This window comes from Nothobranchius furzeri, chromosome 11 (genome assembly GCF_043380555.1).
Source record: "Nothobranchius furzeri strain GRZ-AD chromosome 11, NfurGRZ-RIMD1, whole genome shotgun sequence".
NCBI lineage: Eukaryota > Metazoa > Chordata > Actinopteri > Cyprinodontiformes > Nothobranchiidae > Nothobranchius > Nothobranchius furzeri.
Genome location: NC_091751.1, coordinates 28,743,815 through 28,770,720, shown reverse-complemented (window position 1 = coordinate 28,770,720; position 26,906 = coordinate 28,743,815). Strand labels below are relative to the sequence as shown.

Here is a 26,906-nt window from a genome sequence, read left to right as displayed (position 1 = left end):
CTTCTGTCATATACTTTAATGTAGAGATGTTCGATACGGGCTAACTTCATTTCTGATACTGATATAAACCGATACCAATATATGCAGGTTGCCCCCATGTATGGAACTCCAAAGTCTTCAAAATTGATTAAATAAGACGTGAAAATGTCTTGGCTAAGGACACTACAGCAGGATTTTCTGTCGAGAGCCGGAATGGAACCTGCAACCTTCCTATTACTGGACAACCCGCTCTACCCCCTGAGGTTTTGTTGCCCCAATAGCCCCTTTAGCTCCATTGACTTGCATTCTTTTTGTTGTTTTTCCGGGGACCCATGAGTGGACCAGAAAGGGAGGAGACTTGTGCCCAGATCACATCAGATGCAGAAGCGCCGTGGAACGATGAGCGCTTCTTTTCGGTGCCCTTATTAACCTACGGTCTCGGTCACACCAGCTGCAGAGTGCTACGAAGGTCCACGCCATGCAGCGATCATTTTGGCGTGTGCTCTGTTTTCGTGAGCCGTGAGGGAGCTGCGTGAATTCTGGCAGGAAGTCAAACAGAAGAGGCAAGCTGGTAAATTTAACAAAATAAAGAAATGTTTCAAAATAAAACACTGCGATTGATAAATGTGGTCATTTTTGTGTATCCAAACAGAGTAGAGAGATGACAATAAACAAACACGCTCCTGCGTGGAAACAGCGTTTCCATAATTTTAAATGCAAAAGATGGATTTAATAAATGTGAATACAAACAAATATGTTTAATTCAAAGATAAATATACAACAGCATTGTACACTACCACAAACAAATTATTTACTTACCATTTAGAAAAGAACTGGTCTGCAAAACAGCAGCAGGATCAGCGCAGTTCCTGATATCAACATGCAGAGCAAACTGTTACACACAGAGCAATCCACTTCACTGTGCCCTGCAGCTGCTGTGATCCGGTGTTAGGCCCGTGGGAGGCTTGATAGAATGCTTTAGTGGACAATCCTCTGGAAAGGACTGCGGGATATGTAATAGAATGATAGTAGGCGGCCCAGAATCTCCGAAGAAAACCTGGATTTCTGCAGCAATGGATGCTGTTTGTGTGTCTCTTGGTGGGTTTGGGGTTGTGTGTGTGTGCGTGTGCGTGTGCGTGCATGCTCTGTCTTCTCCATCCCCAGTGAGTCGTGGCGGCGGATGGCTGCTTTTACTGAGCTAGGATCCTCTGGAGTTTTCTTCCTGTTAAAATAGAGTTTTCCTCTCCACTGTCGCTGCAAGCTTGCTTAGTATGAGGATTGCTGTAAAGACTCTGACACTAGTCAGTGACTTGATGCAACCTGCTGGATTCCTTGTATAGGAAAAGTTTTCCTGATTAGCTTAATGAACTGACTTGTTTTGGAATGTTTACTTTGTGAAGTGCCTTGAGACGCCTCTTGTCTGAATTGGTGCTTTATAAATAAACTTGAATTTAATCAGTGTCACCGTCCATGAGACCTGTTTTATGTATTTTTTATTTAGTTGGTCCAGTGTAGTGGGCTGGGTGGGGATGGAGGATTGTTGTTAGTTTTAAATGTTAAAAACGTAAAAAGACTTTGCTTAAAAAAATGCGTTTGTATTGAAAAACGAAGAAAAAGGTCTGACCGGACGCACTGCGTTTATCACAGATAGGAGGAGTCACCATTAAACAGCGATGGTTTTACCTCAGAGCAGGAATGTACATGTAAGTTCTTGTTTTGGTTCTGACGTCATCATTTGTTCCACCCTATCGTACAATGAGAAGCAGAGTTTACGAGTGTAGATTTGATGGACAGGTCAACGAACCAATAGCCATCGAGGAAAAGCCGGCTCTGTTTCCCGTTTTACAGACGTCTTGTTGAAAGAAGTGTTCTAAAACAAATCATGAGTTTCCACTACGGCCAGATAGGAAAACTTCTTTTTCTGGTTTCGCCCGAGCCACCTAAATGTATAATAGTTAAATTTATGCATTGTTTGTTTTTTATTCCTCGGAGCAACTCCAATTAAATAGAGAAAACGATTAAAGTTAGCCTTTAGTGCTCTATTGCTAGCATTATGTTGCTCTCACTGAGCACGTAGACGCCCTGCGGACGTGATTTAGAATTGTAGGATGGCCAAGGAAGATCCTGCCTTTCTCGCCTCTGATTGGCTAGAAGGGCTCTACTACTACATAGGCTATTTCATTTAGCAGCAAACCGTCTTCCTTTGCAGACTGGCCTCGTGCCACCAGCAGAACAGCTGTTTTGGGCAGGTTTTTTTTTTAAAGAAAACGTGAGCTTAGCGCTATGATGTTATTAAAAAAAACTAAAACGTGAACCTTTAATTAGGGATGCACCAATATGAATCTTTTTGGCCGATACCAAGCCAAGCCAACTTTATTTATAAAGCACTTTAAAACAGCCGTCACGGACCAAAATGCTGAATATAAAAACATAAAAGCATAAAATAGAATACAGTATAGAAGTTAAAAGCACACTAAAATAAAACAGAAATCCAAAACTTCATACAGTGTCGAAAGCAAAGCTAAAAAGGTGGGTCATTAAAGATGATTTAAAAGTTTCCAGTGTGGAGGCCTTTCTAAGATGTGCCGGCAAAGAGTTCTGGGAGCAGCAACAGCGAAGGCCCTATCCCCTCTGAGCTTACGCTGTGTCCTTGGAACGTCCTGGAGCAACTGGTCAGATGACCTGATCGAGCGACTGAAAGGAGGAGTGAAGGTGCAGTAGCGCAGAGAGGTAGCGCGGGGCAAGACCGTTTAAAGACTTAAAAACAAACTAAATAAGTTTAAAATGAACCCTAAAATGGACAGGCAGCCAGTGCAGTGAAGATAATACAGGAGTGATGTGTTCACTCGTGTGTTCATACCGATACTAATATCACTGTTATGGTGGATAACTGATATTTACCGATACTGATGTATTCTTCTGAAATCAGCAAATTTTGTATAGACTGAAATTATGCAAGCTGAAATTTTGAATGTATTGCTTTATTGCTATAAAGCATGATAGTTAAAATAAAAACATATAAAACAAAATCAAACTAAAGAAATAATATATAAAATCCCAAGAGGTAGGCTATAAAAGTCCCACGTGATCTGTTTTTGATGCGCCGGTTGTTGCAACCGTAGGCTGCACAAAAACACGAGCATAGTTGTTCATTCCGTGTTGACTCCAGTTGGGTTTGGAGAGTGAGTGACCCATCCAATATGGCGCCAACGGCGTTCCACTCTTCAGCACCCAATGGGATGTCTACTATTCATACCTACGGAGCAGCCAATGCTGTGGATTATATATCTGGGTTTTATATGCTTTTAAATAAAGCTGGTAAGGAATAAATGTCTGCTTGGCTTACAGAGCTGAAGATTGTTCTAGACTGATAGCAGTTTACTTAAAATGTAGTTAGTGATTTGTGATACTTTTATCTGATTTGTGAAACGTCAAGAAATGCAGATTTCTACATGTGTCTTCGTGTCCTTATCTATTAGAAAATAGACAGGAAATAATATTAGTTCAAAAGGCAGAATCAAGAGTCAAGACCGATGTAATGTTTTCATTTGTGAAAAGTTCTGTCTAATCAAACTGTAGTCCTCTTGTAGGGTTATCCAGGTGGGGGCAACCCATCACCAGGTTCTCCTTACAGCGGACCCAGAGGTCCTTATGGGGGTGGTGCTGCAGGAAGTCCATATGGGGGTAATGGAGCTCCAGCCCATGGTGGACAGTATGGTCCTGGTGGTTACGGGGGACAGCCTTACAGACCTCAAGCACCTGCAGGTAGTGAGCTCTGTGATGGACCAGTGCTCTAAACATCTGTATAACATCTGTCTGGTTTCCTTTCTTTGCTGCTGTTCTCTGTCTTCCTGTCGTGTTCCAGCGGGGATGACGGAGAGGAAGGACATGTAGAGACAGGGGTGGGTTTAACTCAACCAGAGCTTTCACCGATCCAAACCGTTATAACCTTTAAATCTCTCTCTGTCCCAGAGGGGCAGGATGAACTCACCACGCTGAACCCAAATAAAACAGTTGGTTATGACAACATAGACCCCATGTTGTTAAAAGCACCTGGCCTCGTTATTGCTGCTCCCATCGCAATAATGTTTAACTTGTCCTGACGGCTCTCTATCCTTCCTCCAGATTGTAAATCAGCCATGATCTTTTCCCTCTACAAAGGTGGCTCTGAGTCTGACCCTATTTGCTATGGACCCATCTCCATGTTACCTTATCTAGTCCTTGAGAAGTTGGTACTCAAACAGTGAAGCACCTCATCTCCAACCTCATTCTTTCAGACCTGATATGGTGAAAGTTGATATCATCACTGCCTTAGACAGTAAATAGGTCTGCTGCTAAGGCTTTCCACTCAAGTTGACTACCTGTCACACCAACTATCTAGCAACAGCCTGTCTCCATATTTATCGTGATTTTGGTTTTTATATGCTCTGTCACGGCTGGGCAGTAAAGCCTCAAATCAATATAACAATATATGGAGCAGTTCAGCTCCAGAACGACCAGAAGACAGTCACTGCCCGTACGGTGCCAGTTAGCGGGAGAGGGGATGGTGGTGGATTCGTTTGTGGTTCCCACAAAATACTTGGCCACTGCTTCTACATTTGGGTTACCCTGCGTTTCCTGACTGGATGGGGTAAAGTCACGTTTCTCCACCCCATCATGTTTGCATGTTAAAGAATCACCTGTCTCTCTGACTATCCGACTCTCTTGGAGGTCGACCTCTAGGGTAAAGCTGTGTAGTAAAAGTTTACTTGGTCATCCTCCCAGGGATGATTTAGGTTTAATGGAAAAACAATTTATAGTTTTCTTGCCTCAAATAGAGATTTAGCTGATCTAATCATCATTTAATGTCTCCACGTTTGTCCTCCATCTAGGTAATGTCCCCCCTGGTGTTAACCCAGAGGCGTATCAGTGGTTCCAGACCGTCGACACAGATCAGAGCGGATTCATCAACCTGAAGGAGCTGAAACAGGCTCTTGTCAACTCCAACTGGTCCAGCTTTAACGATGAAACTTGCCTCATGATGATCAGTGAGTTACTCAGCTGCTGCAGGTTGGGGCAAAACCGGCGGGGACTGCTGTGTGACTTTTCTAACCTTTGGAGGGTCTTCTAAACAGGTCCAATGTAAATGTGAACTCCTACTCTGTTTAGCTCCGATATTCCAGACTTTAAAGTAAAAACAGTTGATGGTTCTGGGAGGAGTTCAGACGTGTTTGTTTCCAGTCCAACAGTGGTTCTGTTACATTCCTGGTGCCAGGAGCTGACTCGTTCTGGAGACGGGAGAACGAGTCACCTCTGGGGACAAGGACGTGCTCTTCTCAAATAAACCTGGACACGATGAAATGTTTCTACTCAAGTTTAGAAACAAAGCTTGTTTTTATGTTTCCACCGTCAGACATGTTTGATCAGACGCGGTCGGGTCGGATAGATCTGTTTGGATTCTCGGCTCTGTGGAACTTCTTGCAGCAGTGGAGAGCCATGTTCCAGAACTGCGACCGAGACCGATCTGGATGCATCAGTGGCACCGAGCTGCACCAAGGTATACCTAGGTTTCTGATTCTTAATCCAAACCGGTTCTGTTGCTAAACCCAGATGGATGAGGAGAAGTGAGGTAATGACACTGCTCACATCTGGATTTGAACTGTTTCCATAAAATACAGAATTGATTTAGACACTTTATTTCTGACTTGCAGAGCTCTGTGAGGTCAGGTCCCAAAGTATACATGTGACCTATTGACCCCATCAGAATCAGAAAAGTATTACTGCCAGTGCTCCGGCATCCCGAAGCATAGGAATCTGACTCTGCAGCACAGCCTGACCAAGGTTACACACACATGTAGACAAAACAGATACAGGCAGATAGGGATGGGTACCGAATTCGGTACTTTTTAAGGTACCGAACAAATTCCATAGTACCGACCGAGCACCGATTCACGTCATTTCAAACGGTGCCTCGTTTCGGTACCCGTCCATCATAACGAGAACTTGCCAAGACAGCTGCTCATGCGCAAGAGTGTTATGTCGTCGCTCGCTGCGAGCCAGTTGTAAACAGAGCAGCATGGTAGAAAGAACGCACGCTAAAGCTTGGGTCCACTTCACTAAATGTGATGGGTAACTGGGTGATGATGAAACCAGCGACAATGATCTAAGTGAGACATCCTAATCTTAATCTGCTCCGGTAGGTAAATAAAATGTTTAAGATAACGTTAGCTTGATATGTTAGCTTCCGTTTCGCTAATGGTGCGTTCGCTTTCTCCTCGGAGCTCCGAATTCCCGACTAGAAGAACATGAACGCGCTCTAAAGTTTGGCTTCACTTTACTAAATGCGACGGGTGAAGACGAAACCAGTGACAACGATCTAAGTGTGAGGCATCATCGTTTTAATCTGCTCCAGCAGCTAAATAAACTGTTCAAGATAATGTTAGCTTGATATCTTAGCTTCCATTGCTACCATTGTTATCAGCTAATGGTGCGTTCGCTTTCTCCTCAGAAATTCTAACTTCCCAGTAGGAAAAATCAAATGAAAAAAGACGGCAAAAGGAATGAGGATACACAGTAAAATTAGTTCACAGCAAAGATGTTTGCTTCAGTTTAATTATCAGCTTATAAAACTACAAGGACGATGTTAAAATACAAACAGTTGAATGTTATTTATTGTGATATTTATCACATATTGTTATATATTGAGAAAAATATATATTTAATTATAAAAGAGAATTAAAATAATAAACGCTCAAAAGTATCGAAAATTGATACCGTTAAGTACCGGTATCGATTCGTAGGTACCGGGAATTAGTACCGGATCGATTCAAATGTCAAAGGTACCCATCCCTACAGGCAGACCACGAGAGCAGCCATGAAAGGCGCTCATTTCATTTAGATGAAAAGGGGATTACATGAGGATAAATTGGGGGAGTGGAAAAAAAGCATTCCAGAGTTACTCCCGACAGGGCGTACGTAGCTTTGCTATGCAAAAAAAACACCTCAAACATATAAGCACGAACATCTACAGTTCACAACATGAGACTCCAATAGGGGCGGGGGGGGGGGGGGGGGGGGGGGGGGTCCTGTTTCTCCCAGCGAGAGCAGCCATCTAAGGCGCTCATCTACTATACAGTCACAGGTGGGAGGGAGATCTTGGGAGAAGCAAAGAGCACATTGACTCCTCCATACACCACTGGGAGCTTGCTGCAGTCCCCCGGCCATAACTTTCTCATGGTCCGTAAGACCTGCTTTAGAACCAGGGGAGATGTGTCATTTCTAGCCATGGCCCCATGCCCAGCTGACTGCCCTTCATGGGACTGACTCTATTTGTCTCTTTAGAAACCCTACCTGTGTGTATGACACAGGCAGGGTTCACAATACGGGGGTGCTAAAAGGTGCCCTGCTCCCCTGAAAGGGTGACAGGCTCCCCTAGATGCCCTCAACTTACACACCTAAGGGGAGCCCGAAAAAAGATCTTGTTTATACCTAAATGACATTATTTATATGAATTCTCAGCATTACAGGTGTTTTTTGAGCGGTGAGGACAGAGAGCGGCGCAACAGTGAAGCGCTGATTGGTGATACGCTCTGCAGGAAGCTGTGTCCTGCACACCGCCAATTTAACATTCTCAAAGTGGTGCCCAAAAATATAAATAACGTACGATCAACCATGCCTGCTCATATTCTCCGGTACTTTCTGTCTTTTATTTGTTCCTGACACGCTCTGCTGCAGTAGAGCTCACTACCCGCACTACGGTGACCTCAACTCGCTGGCGCGGCCGCGCAGCGTGCTCTCTGCTATTTTTGCGGTCCCATTGATCTGCTTTGTTCAAAAGTAACACATGAGGTGAAAAAGTGGGAAGCCAGCAAGCATTTTTTCTGGAGGATTGAGAGGAGATGCTGGAAGATCAGAGACAGAAAGGTTTGGAAAATAGTCAAAAAACTCAAAACAAAGTGCTTGAAAATGGAAATGTTGGTAGATTTATCCCACTACACTAAATGGAAGCTCTCGATGTACCGGTCGATCTACATTCCTACCCTACCCTATGGTCAAAAGCTTTGGGTAGTGACTGAAAGAACGAGATCATGGATACATGGATCATGGATGTCTGGGCTCTCTCGCAGAGATAGGGTGAGAAGCTCGGTCATCCAGGAAGGGCTCGGAGTAGATCCGCTGCTCTTCCTCATCGAGAGGAGTCAGTCGAGGTGGCTCAGGCATCTGGTCAGGATGCCTCCTAGACACCTCCCTGGTGAGGTTCTCTGGGCATGTCCAACTGGGAGAAGACCTAAAGGAAGACCCAGGACATGCTAGAGACTGTCTCTCGGCTGGCCTGGGAACGCCTTGGGATTCCCCCGGAAGAGCTGGCCCAAGTGGCTGGGGAGAGGGACGTCTGGCCCCCTCTGCTTAGGCTGCTGCCCCCACGACCCGACTCTGGATAAGAGGCTGAAAATGGATGAATGTATTTATTCCACTACGCCATTTTACCTGTATAAAGCAATAAGCATGTAATATTTATATATTCAGCATAATTCAGATCACCTTCTAAACTCAGTTCCACACCCAGGGCCGTTTCAAGGCACTTTGGGGACCAAGCCCCCCTGGTGCCTCTGGGCTCCTCCGGAAGCCTCTGTAGTTCATACCTTGGATACAGGTGATACAGGTGATCCATGTTTCCTGATGACTCCCTCTGCTCTTTCCAGCTCTGGCCCAGATGGGCTACAACCTGAGCCCACAGTTTTGTGAGATGCTGGTGCAGCGCCACGGTGTGAGAGGCAGAAACTTTGGTATTCAGCTGGACCGCTTCATCCAGGTGTGCACCCAGCTGCAGAGCATGACGCAGCTGTTCAAGGAGCGAGACACCGCCATGGTGGGCAACATCCGTCTCAGCTACGAGGACTTTCTTTCCAGTGCCATTACCAGGCTGATGTGAGCCACCGGTCCATGTTCAGGTCAACGTTTGAGCAAACTTCAACACTTTGCCTGAAGAGCCCTGCTTCCTGAAATGTGTTTGGTTCAGCAGCAGCCAGAGCACATTATTCCAGTGATGGTTGCTGTAAATACTAATGGAAGGTCTGCTGGTAGCTTCACCACAAACTGGTTTTCTAACATTAGTTCATAACTTTCTCATTGTATTTTTGTTGCATTACAATATTAAAACTGGAGGAAATTTGAAAATGTGTTTTTACTCTGAGTCTATATAAACGTTGGTTTTAATTTATGCATTGTTTGTTTTTTATTCCTTGGAGCAACTTCAATTATATAGAGAAAACAATGAAAGTTAGCCTTTAGTATTCTATGGTTAGCATTTTGTTGCTTTCACTAAGCAGCATACCGGTAAGCTGAAACGCAGCAGAGCTACACCCGCTAGGTTTATAGATGCTAAGCTAAATGCTAGTGTAGCTGATAAGGATCAGCAGTGATCTGGCTACATCACAAGACACTAGTGCTTCAGACACTATGATCTAGCTCTGTGTGTGTGTGGGGAGTAGTCTGTTGTCCCCACATTCGCCTTGGACACTCCTGCAGAGATGTTTTTTCCTCAGTAAGTGAGGCAGCATCAGAGGTAACTGTAGAACCTCATCTGTGTTTGAACCGTTTTGATCCAGTTGAGCTTTCAGAGTTATCAAAAATATTAGCTTCATCTAAACCTTCAACTTGTATTTTAGATCCAATCCCAACCAAATTATTTAAAGATGCATTTCCTTTGGTTACTGCTCCCATTCTAGATATAATCAATCTATCCTTAGTAAATGGATACGTACCACAGGATTTTAAGGTTGCAATCAAACCTTCACTTAAGAAGCCTTTTCTGGATCCAGATGACCCAATGAATTATAGACCAATATCTAACCTTCCATTTTTATTCAAAGTCCTTGAGAAAAGAGTGGCCTTTCTACTATGTGAGCATTTAAACACTAATGCTCTGTTTGAGGAATTTCAGTCTGGTTTTAGAGAGTATCACAGCACTGAAACTGCATTAGCGAGAGTTACAAATGATATTCTCATGGCCTCAGATAAGAATCTTGTGTCTGTTCTAGTCTTGTTAGATCTCAGTGCTGCCTTTGACACAGTTGATCACAATGTTCTTTTAGAAAGACTTGAACATGTTGTAGGGATCAAAGGAGCAGCACTAGGCTGGTTTAAATCTTACCTGTCTGATAGATTTCATTTTGTAAATGTACATGACAAATCGTCTTCATACTTACTTGTGGGTTACTTGTGGAGTACCACAGGGTTCAGTGCGTGGACAAATTCTTTTTACTATGTATATGCTTCCAATTGGTAAAATCGTTAGACAGCATGGGATAAACTTCCACTGTTATGCTGACGATACTCAGTTATATTTATCCATTAACCCTGATGAACCTTATCGGTTAGTTAGATTACAGGTTTGTCTTGAAGACATAAAAAATTGGATGACTCAAAACTTTCTGCTTTCAAATCAAGACAAGACTGAAGTTCTCATCTTTGGACCCGAAATTCAGAAAAGGAAATTGCTTAGTCAATCTGAGCGGCATTACATTAATCTCCGAGAATAAAGTAAGGAACCTTGGTGTTATCTTTGACCTGGACATGTCATTCAAATCCCAGGTTAAATAGGTTTTTAGGATTTCCTTTTTCCACCTTCGGATTATTGCTAAGATTAGAAGCATCCTTTCCAGGAGTGATGCTGAAAAACTAGTTCATGCATTTATTACATCAAGACTGGATTACTGTAATTCATTACTCTCAGGAAGTCCACAGAATGTAGATAAAGTCTTCAGCGTGTCCAAAATGCTGCAGCTAGAGTTCTAATAAGAATTAAAAAGAGAGATCATATCTCTCCTGTCTTAGCTTCCCTACATTGGCTACCTGTTAAATTCAGAATAGATTTTAAGATCCTCCTTCTCACATATAAAGCTCTTAATAATCAAGCTCCATCATACATCAGTGACCTAATTGTTCCATATATTCCTAACCGAGCACTTCGCTCTCAGACTGCAGGTTTACTGGTGGTTCCCAGACTATGTAAAATTAGGATGGGAGGCAGATGTTTTAGTTATCAGGCTCCTCTCCTGTGGAACTAGCTCCCAGCTTTAGTCCGTGAGGCAGACACCTTGTCTACTTTTAAGACTAGGCTTAAAACATTTTTATTTGATAGGGCCTATGGTTAAAACCTGATGTTAGTCCAGATCAGGACAAGTGGGGGAGTAGAGGGAGGTGGAGTGTACAGTCGGTAAAGACGACTCTCCCTTGCCCTGCCTCCAACATGCCTCCATCTAAAAAGGCTAGGTTATCCAGAGTTATCTCTGTAGTTATGCTGCTATAGGCTTAGACTGCTGGAGGACATCCCGACCACCTTCCACGCTCGACTACTTTCTTCTATAATTTGCTCTTTAACTGTATTATTACCTGCTATTTCAGCTGTTAACTTTATTTTTTCTCTGAGTGTTTTTCTTCCCAGAAAACCTACAATGATGTTCTGCTGAGCTGTGGTGGCCTCATGGAGGGGGCCATCGACTTGAACACTGTTGCTAACCACTTAAACATTCTCCCTCTCCAATTTCTTTGACATTGAATGTGCTACTACTAGTTTACCGGTTTAGTTATAGATTCACTAGGATAAATACAATAACTTTTATCTCTCACCAAATAGAATATTTACTAAGAAATCACAATGTAACCATGGTTTTTAAAGCGTTTTGTATGTGTTGGTCCTCTTGTCTGCATTCCTCTTCTTCTGTTATTGTGTTGGCTCCGTGGTAGAGTGTCTGATTACTGATATTTTATGTATGGTAGGATGTTCTGATGTCCATAATAAATATTGGTCCGTGTGTTTGTTTTCTGTATGTGTTTATGTTCGGGGTTCCATCTTTCTGTCTGGTTATTTTCATGTCTATGAAAGTTGCTGCCAGCATAACTTTCATAGACATTTTTTCCTAGTGGCCGTAATCGGATCATATAGATATATCTAAATAAATGCCGTCTGTCTTCAAAAGGTCCTGTAACATTGCTGCTCTAAACAAGTGTTATTCTGGTGAGGGGCAACTGCTCTCTGGATAATCTCATAAGTAACTCAAATGCATCTCTCACTGTATCAGAGTGATATATAGATCTAATCTGTTAAACTATGTGATACGGATGGACGTCGTGATCGTGGTGAAAACCTTCAGAAACCTGAATATTACAAAGTGAGATGTTAGAAGCTAAAGGAAAAAGAAATCAGAGGTGACTTAGAACTTTTACACAGAACAGAAAATGTGTTTAAATACTGATGTTGATAGAAACGTGATTTATAACTGCTGCTTACGGCTTTATTCTGTTACACTGAAATGTGACTTCGGTGTGGTGTTCCATATGCACCGCCAGAGGGCAGAAACACACTTTCAGGCTCTGACATCAAACCACGAAGAAGAGACGGTGTGTGCGGAAGTTGCGCCGCTGCAGGTTAACGTGCCAGCAACAAAGGTAAGCGCAGTCTTCTGGATTAAACTTCTCATGCGGAAATAAAGCGGAAAATTGCGTGATTGTGTGTACTTGGTAACACATAGGACAAATGTGAGCTTCTAAATGACGTTTCCTGGTTTCATGTCGGTGTTAAATTCATCTTAGCCGGTTGAGGGGAACCATCAGGCGGAATGAGACGGTGTGGGTGGTTCTGTTTCGTTCCCTCCTGACTGCCAGTGGCAGTAAACAGAGTGGATGTATCTCGCGCTCTGCGCAGGTCGAGTACTAATGTAAACAAGGTCACGCACGTGACACGTAGCGCACCTTGTCGCGAGTAAATTACGCGCCGATAGCTACGTTCGGGTCTCCCTGGATCTTCTCGCCCGAGAAGTTCCGAGTGACCCCTGTGACTCCAATAATACCTAGCTGCAGAAGCAGCCCCGGCCAAACACGCCCCCGGCACCCCCCCACCCCGACAAAACACGCCCCCCTGTTGAGCTACCCCCGAGTACAATAACGGCGGCCCTCCTACCGAACAACACAATTGAAAGAAAATAAATAAATAGTTATAATGTTATAACAGACAGGACTCCAGGTTTAAATATGAATGTATGGATTTTTTTTTGGCCATCCCCAGTGAGATTATAAAACACAGATACCACCAACAAATAATCAGTTGCCGGACAATAGGCACAACATACCTATGCTTAAGTTAGCAGGTGAGTAATGTATGTGCACGTGTTTATTTTAAATGCAATAAAATTAAATATCAGGATAAAGTAATTAGTGGAAATCGTTTTAATTAACCCCTTAAGCCCACTAGCCTCCGCTTTAGGGAGCACGCCTCCTACAGCAACATTTAATTTTCAACCATTTGTTATTACAGGCACTATACAGTAGGTCTAAGTTCATACGAGTGAGCAGTTAATATTCATGTTACTATTTATGATTTTTTTATTGCTTCTTTACAGTGAAAAGCTGCTGATGTGTAACTTTTAGGCATATTTACATGTGTATATATATGTATTTCATATATTCTGTTAACAGGAATAATTGCTGGCCCTTTGACACAAAATGTATTGTTTAGAAATTACTAAAATATTTTGCATTAAGTATACAATTCACAAGACTAGTAAACTGATATTGACCATACACCAATCTGTAAAGAATATGCTGTAAACACAAAAGCAGAAAAGTTTGGCTTTAGAAAAAAAGTTCAGACAAATGAAACGCCCAGCAACAACTTTTATTGCCCTTACAAAAACCTTCTAACCACCAGAAGGTGCTAGTAGATTACATGAAAGCTCTTGGTTTGCTAGATTTTATTTCTAAAGAGAAAATAATGGAATGTAGTCATTCTGCTTCTGTTTCCTCCCCAGGACTCACCTGGGAGCCAGAGCAGCAGTCATGTGGCCTGTAGTCTGGACCGCGTTGCGGACCTACGCGCCTTATGTCACCTTCCCTGTGGCCTTCGTGGTGGGCGCAGTGGGCTATCACCTGGAGTGGTTTGTTAGGGGGACGCCCATACCCCGAGAGGAGAGGAGCATTTTGGAACTGAGGGAGGAGAGGAAGCTGCAGGAGCAAGTGGGTAAAGATAGCACTCAGGTGCTCAGCCTGAAGGAGAAACTGGAGTTCACACCTAAAGCAGCTCTCAACAGGAACCGACCTGAGAAGAGCTAACTGGTGTCGGCGTGACAAACTCGTGTTTGCAGTTTCTCACCATAGGTGGGGGTGCACTAGGAGCAGAGGGGGTGAACTGGAGGCCAAAACCACTCATTCTGTTCAGCTCTGCTATGTCATCTCTAGTTCCTGAACCTTCATGGATGTTTTCTAGAAGGTGGAATGCAGAATCACTCTTCATGGTGCACACAACTATAGATCCACACATAAACAAGCCTCTGTAATGATATCACAGTATTTATTGATCATTTAGATGTTTCAGCTTTGTTTGTCTGCTTCTGCTTTGAGATGAAGAACGTCTCTTCACGTGAGGGAACGGCGACATCACCCAGATTTTATTGTAACTTTGTAATTAGGCTAATTCTGTCAAGTACTGAAAGTGTCACATGGTTCTGTGTGCTAACGGACTCCTGATCCTGATGAAGGAACTGGACAAGATCACTCGTTTTTTCTTTGCTGACCTTTGATGGAATGTGGCAGGTTCATTTCCTTTAGCACAGCTAAAGTCTGGATTATGTATAGAAATGATGAATAAACCATTCCAGATCATTGACTTCAGACTTGACTTGGATCAAGACTTGACTGGACAGACCTGTGACTTACTTGCGACTTGCAAAGCAATGACTTGGTCACACCTCTGTTAATTAATCGTCAGAAGATTTGATGGAACATTTTAATATTTCGTTTACACGTTTGCTTTTAGATCCAGCTCCACCTTTCCCCTTCATCTTTAAACTCTTGAGCCGAAAACAAACCATAAAGACAATAAAAATCCTTCATTCCGTTTCCACAGGAAACTTGTTGCTGAAATGCAAACTAAAATCTTTCAGGGGTCAAAGATAAACACAAAAGTGACTCATTTTATTTAAAATGATGTTACCAACTGCGTACATTGAGTTTTTGTGTTTCTATTAATATTCTCACATAAACAAAAGAGGTTGTGTGTTAACCTTTACGGTCAGAGGTATTTATGAGGTCTGGGGTTCACTCTGCCCAGAGCAGCTTCATTTTCAGCTTTAAAAAAAAAAAAAAGAAAAACAAACTTGTGAAGTAAAACATTTTGACATCTTGTTTTTAACTCAAAGTTAAAATGAGAGCACCGTAAACCTCTTTTCTATATTTGTGGGAAATAAATAATTATCCTAAAGCAAAATGAAATCCATTCACTAATGAATTATTAATAAATAAACACGAGGAAGTGACTCTTGACACGGATCACTTGTGTCCTGTTCTTATTGACATAGTTTTTGTAATTTCGGCCTACAGCGAGGATTTATTTGGTCTGCTTGTGGATTTTGATCTATGGCATGTAAAAAGACTTTATTCACAGCCTTGCAGCTTCACCCCAGGCTGACTCACTCACTCACTCACTCACTCACGGGATTGCCTGCTGGAGCTGAACCGCTGTTAACTAAGACCGGTGTAGAAATAATGAGCCTCCAGACTACTTTAGGGACATAATCTAAAATAGATCTAAAGGAGAAGGGACTCTAGGGATTCCCAAAGTGTGGTGCGCGCACCCCTGGGGGTGCGCGAGCTGCCGCTAGGGGGTGCGCGAGGTGAAAAGTGTAATGGCTGCGGAGCTCAGAGAAGTCTGTCATATGTCACCATTAGCGTAGAAACTCATTTGTGGGTGGGCCAAAGAAAAAGTAAGTGGGCCCAATAAATGCAATTGAAAACAAGTATATTTTTGCGCGTGTGTCCTCCACATGTGCCCTAGCTTCATAATAACAATGCGCCGAGCTTCAGCACTCTGGCCTGCGCACGCTGATATGTTCCGTATTTGATCATTTTTAACGGTGTTGGAGCAATCTGAAGGTGGTGAGTCATTCTGGCAGATTGTAATTAACACCTGTCTCATGCAGGTGTTCTGAAATTGTAAACCTCACACAGAACATTGTGGATGTAACAAAATAACAAGAAATGATTCCCATTCAGGCTATTAACTGCGCGCTGAAGATCTGAAGTTCAGAGTGCGTCTGTCAGAGGTCAGACGTGTTCCAGCAGAACCACGGCTCACGGGTGTACATGTGAGCACATCTGGGCTGGGCAGAAGTAATTTTACAACATTGGTTTAAATAGCGCCAATAACGAGACGCGGTGACTTGAGCGGCTGTGCCGCGCGCGCGCACACACACATTCAATAAGCGCGCACGCTGCTTTAACTCCGGCGCGCCGTCAGACTGAAGGCAGAAATGAACGCTGCCTCCACCGTGATAAAAACTTTTAAATAGTTATTTTTCATTCAAGGTCAAATTAAGATATTAGCTTCTGGGATGAGTCGAGTCCGCTCCAGCCAGTGACTCCTCATGAACCTGACCACAAGTCCACTGCAGCATTTGTTATTCCAGTCCACGTGGCAGCGGATCGCAGATTCAGCCACACCATAAAACAGCAATAAGTCGGTCTGAGGTAAAAGTGAACATCATGGCTATATCTTGTCCCCTATTGACATTTGATTACGCACAAGTAGGTGATCAGCTCAGGTTTACGCAGAGCAGAAGGAAGGAGAGCGCTCTGGCCGCACAGGTTAAACGTTCCTACTTTAAGAAAACCGTTAAATTGCATTGTTGATGTGCTACCTGGGCACTCTAAATATTTATTTAAAATGATAAAATGAAATCAAAGGAAATTGTAATGATATCGAATGTTTATTAATTACTATTTAAAAAATGAAAGTGATGGGGAATTTTTTAACCCTGCCTGTTTATATATATATATATATATATATATATATATATATATATATATATATATATATATATATATATATATAGAGAGAGAGAGAGAGAGAGAGAGAGAGAGAGAGACATGCCCTGATGTGGGGGCTGGGGGGGGGGGTGCGTCGACATGGTCGGGACATAGAAGGGGGTGCGCGGCTAAATAAGTTTCGGAACCACTGCTCTAGAGGAAGGATACTAAACATTTTTAGGATGAGAGGGAGTCGGCTACGTTTTCCTGCCACCCCCTTATCAAATACTTGATCACTTCAGAATAAGGTTTAGGAACTCTCAGCACTTGTAAGGACTGATCTGGACTATCAACTGACAAGCCTCTCCTGTTTTACGGAGACGTGACTCTGGAGGCATGGCTGGACGGGTTTAACATCATTCGATATGACAGGGATGCAGCAAGAACGTGGAAATGGCTTGGGGCTCTGGATGGATGTCAACAGTAAGTGGTTAACAAATATTCCAGTGAGAGAAACTGAGTCCTGCAGACACTGAGTTAATGACTGTCCTTGAGTCCATGTTGTCTGCCTAGAGAATGCTCAGAAATCACTGATTTGAGCGTATGCACAGGGACCTGATTGTAACAACAGCTGAACATACATGCAACATGAACAATAGCATGTTTTCTTACTTGGTAATTTGAACAAGCGTGATATCATCACACATCAACCACACTTGGAGCAGCATGTAACACGCCCACAAGGATGCAGAACTTTGGAATTGATTTGCACTTTGGAAACTTCCCTCTGCACCCACCTCTTGGTCTCTCTGATCATAATGTTATGGGGAGCCTAAGTCTCCTCCCTTTCTGGTCGGCTCATGGGTCTCGGGAAGAACGAAAAAAATTCACGGAAGTCAACGAGGCAAAAAGAGCTATTTTCAAATCCGCTTTGGTATGCTGTACTTCTATTTAAATGAAAAGCAATGATGTGTGTTTCAACCATGCCTGTCATGTACTTTGAGATTTATCAGCTTGTAAAAGTTCATTATTAGCACAAATCAGACGTCAGTACATTGCAAAAACACCATCATCCACCTAAACTTGAGACCTATCCCATTTTTAAACTATAGCCTCATTTATGCTTCTCTGAGTCGGTACACGTGTACATATACTCTAAAAGATAATACTTGGTACACACATGTGTACATATACTCTAAAAGATAATACTTGGTACACACATGTGTACATATACTCTAAAAGATAATACTTGGTACACACATGTGTACATATACTCTAAAAGATAATACTTGGTACACACATGTGTACATATACTCTAAAAGATAATACTTGGTACACACATGTGTACATATACTCTAAAAGATAATACTTGGTACACACATGTGTACATATACTCTAAAAGATAATACTTGGTACACACATGTGTACATATACTCTAAAAGATAATACTTGGTACACACATGTGTACATATACTCTAAAAGATAATACTTGGTACACACATGTGTACATATACTCTAAAAGATAATACTTGGTACACACATGTGTACATATACTCTAAAAGATAATACTTGGTACACACATGTGTACATATACTCTAAAGCAGTGGTTCCCTTATTTAGCTGCGCACCCCCTTCTATGTCCCGACCATGTTGACGCACCCCCCAGCCCCACATCAGGGCATGGCTATATATATATATATATATATATATATACACACACACACACACACACACACACACATATATATATATATATATACATATAGGACATGGGACATCCAGGTAAGGTTGGGTCCTCCCCCTCCTGGACCTCCCCCGTATGAGAACATTCCATGTGCAGCTAAAGATCTGTAAACTAAATCATGTCTGGAAACCACCAGGGACCAGGCCCAAAAGCATCACTTGAAAGACCTGACAGTCTGAGCTGCTTTGTGTCATAAGGTGCAAACACGAGAAACCTAATTAACATCCAGAGATTCTTACAGAAGGAACAACTCCAGCTGATACGTTGCATTCGATGTCTTCCTAAATCTATATCTAATTATAAATTTGTAAATATTTTTCATAAATTGTAGTGCTCAAAACCTAAAGAGACGGTTGCTTCAGTCCATCTGTTCTGCTTCTGCAGCCAGACACTAAGCCAATCCAATAAAAGTACAGGCACTGACTCTGTAAGCCTTAGTAAACAGCCATTTACACTATCGATGCATAAAATGTAAATAGTAGGAACTTGAAGTAATCAATTGTAAATAACTTTTCACTTTATTTTATTATTATAGTTTGAAGAATGCCGTAACTGTCAAAACCATTGCAGATTATTATACATGTGCAACACTGTTAAACCATTTTTTCAGTAAGATAATTGTAATTTTTCCATATGTTTATTGAAAAGGAAAAAGCTGACTAATCACAGAAATAATGATTAGTTGATTAGAAACAAGTGCTCATCTAGAACATTTGAAATTTGTGTTACAGCAGTTCATGTTTTCAACTTAAATATCAAAATATTACAGAAAGTTAGCAAATCAGTAGCAAGTGCAGGTGCTTCAGTATTGTAGTGGGCGTAATCATCAACAGACACGTTTGTTTTATAAGAGGTTGAAAGTGATTTGTTTTAACCAGCGTTTCAGGATCATGAGGACATTTGCAGAGTAATGTCTTGGTAAAGCAGCAATGAAAAACGTTTTTCTTGAAATATTTATGTAAATAAAAACATTCAAGAGCATATTTTAGCCAAGAAAGCTCATTAGAAAATTCTAGTTTAAGGCTTCTATAGGAGAACAACAAGCAGACATGTTTCAAACTTTTATTAAAGTGCTCTGATCCTGGATCTGGGAAGGTTCTGGAGTGGCTGGTCTGAGGATCTGGAGAGCGATGATGGAGAAGCATGACAGAACATCTTCAGAAGCTCCTGTAAGATGAGTATAACAGTAGTAAAAAAACAACAACAAAAAAACAAACAAACAAACAAACAAAAAACAGTAGTAAATACTGAAAGTGGATGAACTTAAGAAGAATGGAGTTTTGGACAGAAAGAGCACTGATGTTCCAGCTGGACTCACGAGCCACGAAACAAGGACAGACTGATACATGACACCATCTAGTGGCCACACTTTTAAGTAATCATCAGGTCTGACTGAAACAGCGTTTCTGCCTTTTACAGGTAGACAGAAAAATAATAATGTTGACACATTGTTGATAATATTACTACATTTCAAGGCTTTTTCAATACAGTGAAATTAGTTGAAACAGAGCCGAGTTGTATTAGAAAACAGTAGTCCGCACAGCCCGACAGCCCGGCGAATCTGGGATAAATTAGTGCTGCTTCAGCCTCCTCTTCTTTCATTGGGTCACTGGAGTTTAAATTAAGTGGATGAGAAACCCATGGGGAGGGCTCTGCATAAATGAGAGTAAAGTTGAATTTTAAACGCGTGAAAACTGTCACAAAGTGGCGTTAAAAACGGCGTTTTATGTCACAGAACGGCGAAATAAGCGGTGTTCAATGTCCGTACCAAACGCCGTTTTTTACGCCACCCACACAGGGAACGCGTCTGGGATTAGGGTGACGTAAAAAACGGTGTTCAATGTCCTGAAAAAATGTCGTTTTTTACGGGTGTTCTACGGGACCATTAAGAACGGCGTCAAATACGGCGTTCTGGCAGAGTTTTCGCCGTATTTTACGACATCTTGACAGATCAAACAGCGTTTTTTTTCCCTCTCTTAACTAGACGGGTTGGGAAAGTGGCATATTTTGGCGGTTTTGGCTTTCCATAGCTACGCGCATGTTTTCCTCTGCTGTGTGCTCGTTGGCCAACGCGCGCACGCAGGTTTGTCAAGGTTGGTTTATGCTTGACGCGTCCGCGAGGTCCGCACGGCTCCGCGCGGAAAAGTTGAGTAATTTTGCATCATTTTAACAACCACGCCCCTCCGCCGCGCCTCCGCACGGCCCAGAATTTCCGCAACGCGCACCTCGGAAAATTTCTAAGCGAGACGAGCCGCACGAACCATAAAAGCTGCGAGATGTGAAGCGCTTTCCATCCGCGAGCCGCATCACCGCGCAGAAAGTGAATACGTCAAGCATAAACCAAGCTTCACTTGCGCACATCCTTGTGCGCTCACAGACACAGTTTGCTCCCTCTCAGTGTACAAATGACCTCCTCGCCATGTATATTTTCACTCGTGAGGTTCTAACCTCCACGCGCGAGTCCCGTTCGCACGCGCGATGTGGACAATACGCGTGCACGAGTTTTGGCTACGCTTGCACGGGTTTTGGCGGAAATCTGACACCATAAATTTTGTTCTGCATGGAGATGGAAGGTGTATGACCGACAGCCACAAACCCGTGTACCTCTTCTCCAAGCTATAGAGGACGCATGTGGAGATATAGCAGCTGATTCTTTCATGGCTGGAATCGCCATGCTAGGAGATATTTCCCCCGCTGCTTGGCCAGGGACAACATTGCTTGTGATGCAGATGAGGCGCTGTGGCCAGACAGCAACAGAAGAGAGAATGCAGCATAGTTTTATTGTTTTACTGTAACTGTATACAGTAAATTCTTCTGTTGGATGTAGTTTATGTGTGCAACGTTGTGTTGGTTGGGAATGGGATAAACATTGTGTACAACGTTTTGTGGGAAAAATAAAATAATTTCTACCATGTATTTGTGTGTTCAGAGTGTAAAAACAATATTCTGAAATAACAACACACGCATGTATATACTGTCTGTAGTAAGTGTAACACTGAACCAAAAAGGCTTTAGTCATTATGATGAATGGAGAAGATGTGTTTTCCATTCATCATAGTGTTTAACATTGAGCACATGAGTGTTCTGCTGGTTCTTATAAATGTGTATTCATATGATGGTTTGTGTGTGTCGTTTGTCAACATAATCACAGTTTGAGGAGAAAGTACATTGTTTTGAATGTGAAGTTTAATTTTGCAGGTTAAGTGAGGGGTTTTGCCCATTGTGTGTGTATTTTTGGATTTGTGTGTAGAGATCTGAGAACATGAGGCATGCTTTCAGGAAATGTGTGTAAAGAATTGAGAAAAACTGTAAGGTTTGGAACATAATGTGGTCAAGGAGCAAACTGCTTAGATCATTTTGTCTAATGATTTGGGTCTTTATGGAACTGAACTCCCATGATATTAAAATGTATTTAATAAAACTTTACAATAAGGGTCCCTTTATTAATGTTAGTGCATTATCAAATATTAATAAACAAAAGGTCTCTTTATTAATGCTAACTATTAAGTGTCCTTAGGGTTAGGACAAAGGGCAGGGGGTGTGTGGCTGCGTAGCAGCACATTAATAATATGGTTAAGCAGTTTTAATACTTTATTTAATAATTTAATGCTTAATAATGCACTAATGTTAATTAAGGGACCCTTATTGTAAAGTGTTGCCTTGTTGTCATGGATTTTATCAATAAGTTTATCAATAACCCATGTCTTGTAGTGAAGAGAGGAGACAATGAACAACAAGTCAAACAGTTACAACTGTGGCAAGATGCTCGAAGCATAATGCACTGAACATCTGGTCACAGAGTTTATTTATGGAGAGGGAGAGATTGTGTGTGTGTGTGTGTGTGTGTGTGTGTGTGTGTGTGTGTGCGTGTGTGTGTGTGTGTGTGGCTTGTGTGTGTGTGGCTTGTGTGTGTGTGTGTGTGTGTGTGTGCTTTTGTGTGTGTCGCTTGTGTGGGTGTGTCTGAATGAGTGAGCATGCAGAGAGACATAGAGCAATACATTTACATTCAGTTGATTGAGTCCATGATCAAGAATTAATAAACACAAGTTTTTCATCATGTGTTTTTATATTTTAACTCATTTTGATTGATGAAGTAGAAATCATTCTCTATTGTTCCTATGAAATATGAAATGTTTCCACAAAGACCTTGTATTTTTTAGCTACTAGAACTAATAGGATATTTTAACATGAAGTTCTTTATTACAGTTTTTCTCAATTGTTTACACACATTTTCTGGTACTTGAGACACAATGACCACAACATGTAACCAATTCACCAACCCCCTTAACCAATTCTGCTAAACTACAAGCACAATTCCTGCTTTGCACTCAAATATCAAATCTAAAACACTTTTTTCTCAAAACACTACACACAAATCTCTGCTGTTGGCACAATTTTCATGCAGAAAATATCTTGTTTTCACAAGGAACACACTGCTATTCAAATATGCACACTGACTCATCACAAGGGCAAACACCTGTCACACTATTTTACAATTAGCAATCAGAACTTTAGCATAAAAGGGCAACAGGTGAGCTCTTCTGTGTTGGAGCAATGGATGCCAACATTGGAAACAGAGGCAGAGCCAGATGAGTGAGAGTGAAAGGAGAATGGGGAGGACGAGGAAGACCAAGGACCGTAATGTCTGATGAGATCCGAACCACTTTGGTTGATCATGTGGTCAACCATGGTCTTACAATGAGGGAGGCTGGGCAAAGAGTACAGCCAAATTTGAGCAGGTACACTGTAGCATCCATCATCCGGACCTTCCGAAATGAGAATAGGTAAGAAATCTCCCTCCATATTCTCCATTCCTCAATCCCATTGAGGAATTGTTTTCTGCATGGAGATGGAAGGTGTATGACCGACAGCCACAAACCCGTGTACCTCTTCTCCAAGCTATGGAGGACGCATGTGGAGATATAGCAGCTGATTCTTTTCATGGCTGGAATCGCCATGCTAGGAGATATTTCCCCCGCTGCTTGGCCAGGGACAACATTGCTTGTGATGCGGATGAGGCGCTGTGGCCAGACCGCAACAGAAGAGAGGATGCAGCATAGTTTTATTGTTTTACTGTAACTGTATACAGTAAATTCTTCTGTTGGATGTAGTTTGTGTGTGCAACGTTGTGTTGGTTGGGAATGGGATAAACATTGTGTACAATGTTTTGTGGGAAAAATAAAATAATTTCTACCATGTATTTGTGTGTTCAGAGTGTAAAAACAATATTCTGAAATATTTTACAACACATGTATGTATATAATGTCTGTAGTACACTGAACCAAAAAGGCTTTAGTCATTATGATGAATGGAGAAGAAATGTTTTCCATTCATTATAGTGTTTTACATTGAGCACATAAGTGTTCGGCATGTTCTTATAAATGTCTATTCACATGGTGGTTTGTGTCGTTTGACAACATAATCACATTGTGAGGAGAAATAACATTGTGTTGAACGTGCAGTTTCATTTTGCAGGTTAATTGAGGGGTTTTGCCCATTGTGTGTGTATTTTTGGATTTGTGTGCAGAGTTCTGAGAATATGAGGCATGCTTTCAGAAAATGTGTGTAAAGAATTGAGAAAAACTGTAAATGCCAACCAACCCACACACTTCCGGTCATCACCATAAAAGCGCCACACACACCACATCCTGTCTGAATTAAAATAAGAGTCTCCCAAAAGTAGTTTGAATGACGATGGAGGCAAAAAAGAAGATAGCCGAGGACATAAGGAGCTATTTTCTAAAGAAATGTGTTGGTCACTTAAAGTAAAGTTTGCTTTAGCACTTTTCTGTAGTTCATCAGCGCTAGTTTCCACACAGGTGTCACAGTTGGCAGCCCGCTGCTCCTGGGTCAAATAAAGAGAATATTCACACACGGGGTTGAAGGAGGACTAGCAGTTTATCACATAAAATATCTGGCATGATTGTTCTGAATGCAGAGCAAAAGCAAACAAAGAGCATCTTCATAGTTCTTTGGGTTTTATCTTCACACTTCCAACTAAAGTTGAAAGGAGACATTTTAATTATAGATGTATTTGTGTTTTGCTTCTTATTTTGTTTGCAGCACTTTTTGTAAATAAAAAATGAACACTTGTTTTTTCACTGTTGCCTCCAGCCTTATAATCTGCATGCAGGTGATCACCTAGGAAGGTAGGCAAAACGCCACCGACAGGGTCATCAAAGGGTAAATGTGAGGGGAGGAACATCAAAGATGTGGCGTCCATATCTTTCTGCTTTAGACATAAAATGTTCTCTGTTACTGTACATTTCAGCCATTTTGAAAAGTGTTTCTATGTAAGATTTATAATTGTCTGATGGTAACTTTTGTCTGTCTAATTATAGAGATTGTTTATTTTTTTCTTGTGTTTTAATCTGTTCCTCACCTTGTGAAGCAGCTTGGTTCAGTTGTAGCTGTTGTAAACTGACAATAGAAAAAAACGAACCTCATGGTTCAGATTTAGACAAAGTAAAACTATAATGAGAAAAGTTCCAACACTTGAACTCAAAACAAGTTCATTGCCAAGTTTTCAGGTTTGACTATGAACTGAAGTGTAGAAAACAGAAATCTCAGGAAAGATAAAACATTTTAAAAGTTTACTTAAAGGTTTTGCTGGAATGTCTCTCCCTCAGCCCAGCAGGATGTGGATTTATTTTAATTTATCCGAAAGGGGATGGAAGACGCATGAAGATTTCAAAACCTCATAGCTGGTCTAGGGAAGAGGAGATATGTCCTGGGTGCCCAATGTCCAAGTGTTCAAGGTTCAGAATGTTCAAAGTTCCAGGTGTTCAAAGAGTCCAAAGGTCCAGGGGTTCTGAGATCTTGGTGTCCAAGAGTCCAGTGGTCCAGGAATGTGATGAAAGGGAGGTCAGGTGAATCCAGAAGAGAGGGACAGTGGAGAGGTGATAGTTTCAGAGCTTCAAACAGGAGTCTGGAATTAAAAAAACACAAATAACAGATTGACCTACCCATGGTGAGATGTCATCCTGAAAGGGGCAGCAGAAGAAAGAAACTCACCCTGGGATTCTGTCTGGTCCAGTTGCTTTAGATGGCTCGGTCCTGCCGAGGCAGCGGTTACAGCAGCAGAATGACGTCCAACGTCTGCATGGAGCTGACTGACGGTCAGGTAAAGTTTGCTGCGCCGTCGTCTTTGAGCTAAAAAGCCTAAACAACACCACATGAGAAGGTGAGGGGGTCATGGGGTCAGAGGTTAATAAAACACTCACTGAAAAGACAGATTCAGCCAGCAGTGAGAACGGTCTGACTGAGAAGGTTTTTGGTTCACATTCCGAAAAATTATGTTTGTAAATAAACGGATGAGAAACACCTGCTATGCGTTTAAAAGTCATGAGACAAGCATTAAAACAAAAGAGATGTCATATTATTCTCACCAAGGGCGTCAGTTTGTTTTCAAAATTGCTGGGGACAATAACCATACACTTGAGTGGGGTTTAAAAATTGCTGGGGACAATAAAGTAGGTGTCGGCGGCTCTGGAGCCGCATGCGGCTCTTCCATCCATCTGATGCGCTCTCTCTGCTTGTAAAATAATGAATGGATATTTAAATAAAAAGCTTTATATTTTACTGCATTAATTTTACATCTGTATGCCAATTCTAAATGTAAAGATTGTCTGCGTAAACCTGAACAGGTCCAACCCGGTCTTACTGTGAGACCGGGTTGATGCGTCACGCTTGTGCGTAATCATATGCGCTTCCTGAGCTGGAGGATGTCAGATTCTGGGCTTCTCCTCAGACAGGTTCCTGGATGCGTCGCCACATTGGAGACAGGAACAAGCGCTATTCAGCCAAAGTTTCATAATCAGGTGTGGCAGTGTGAGAGTCCTGTCACAGTGTCCCGATAGATAATGCGCCCTGGCTTTTTGGCCAAGGGGATGTCCCTTTGGCTGACTGGTTAGAGCGTATGACTCTCACCCGTGAGTCTGGGGATCGAATCCCGCCCGGGCCCTCATTTCTCCATCTTGCCACATATTGACAGATAAACTCAAGGATGTTGGTTGTTTTGAAACAATTACCCCGACGCACACTGATGCGCATGGATGAGCTGACATTTTAATACGCACATCGCAGAGGTAACTTGATTCCCATCAGAACATCAGAGCTTTATACTGGACACTGTGTTCAGTGCGGCTCGGCGCGCCCACGGTGGACAGTGGGCTGAAGATCTGTAGAGGGATTCGCAGCGCAGAACCCCGGTGCATGCGATACGATTTCCTCCCACTGAAGCGTTCTGGAAACCCGGTCTCTCTGAGGGATGTGTCACCTGGAAAAATGTTCTTTTTATGAAATTATGAAACTTTGGCTGAACAGCGCTTGTTCCCGTCTCTAATATGGAGACGCATGATGCGTAGAGACATTTGATCACGCACAAAGTTTATGTGGAGCAGAA

At 42.1% G+C, this 26,906-nt stretch overlaps 2 protein-coding genes across 3 annotated transcripts; both read left to right on the top strand.

The window, feature by feature from the left end:
- The first annotated feature begins 3,179 nt into the window (after nucleotides 1-3,179).
- Nucleotides 3,180-9,178, top strand: pef1 (penta-EF-hand domain containing 1). The gene is made up of 5 exons (XM_070541867.1): nucleotides 3,180-3,254; nucleotides 3,570-3,744; nucleotides 4,851-5,006; nucleotides 5,372-5,515; nucleotides 8,661-9,178. The coding sequence occupies exons 1-5, from the start codon at nucleotides 3,180-3,182 to the stop codon at nucleotides 8,888-8,890; spliced, it is 780 nt and encodes a 259-aa protein (XP_070397968.1). The 3' UTR covers nucleotides 8,891-9,178.
- Nucleotides 9,179-12,319: 3,141 nt separating this feature from the next.
- smim12 (small integral membrane protein 12) lies at nucleotides 12,320-15,282 on the top strand. 2 transcript variants are annotated; one of them, XM_015955887.3, is made up of 2 exons: nucleotides 12,320-12,408; nucleotides 13,767-15,282. In XM_015955887.3, exon 2 carries the CDS (start codon nucleotides 13,795-13,797, stop codon nucleotides 14,065-14,067), a length of 273 nt encoding a protein of 90 aa, XP_015811373.1. In that variant the 5' UTR covers nucleotides 12,320-12,408; nucleotides 13,767-13,794; the 3' UTR covers nucleotides 14,068-15,282. The 2 variants fall into 2 exon arrangements, with proteins under 2 accessions (XP_015811373.1, XP_054600691.1); XM_054744716.2 differs by having other exon boundaries at nucleotides 12,343-12,408; nucleotides 13,741-15,282.
- The last annotated feature ends 11,624 nt before the right edge of the window (nucleotides 15,283-26,906 follow it).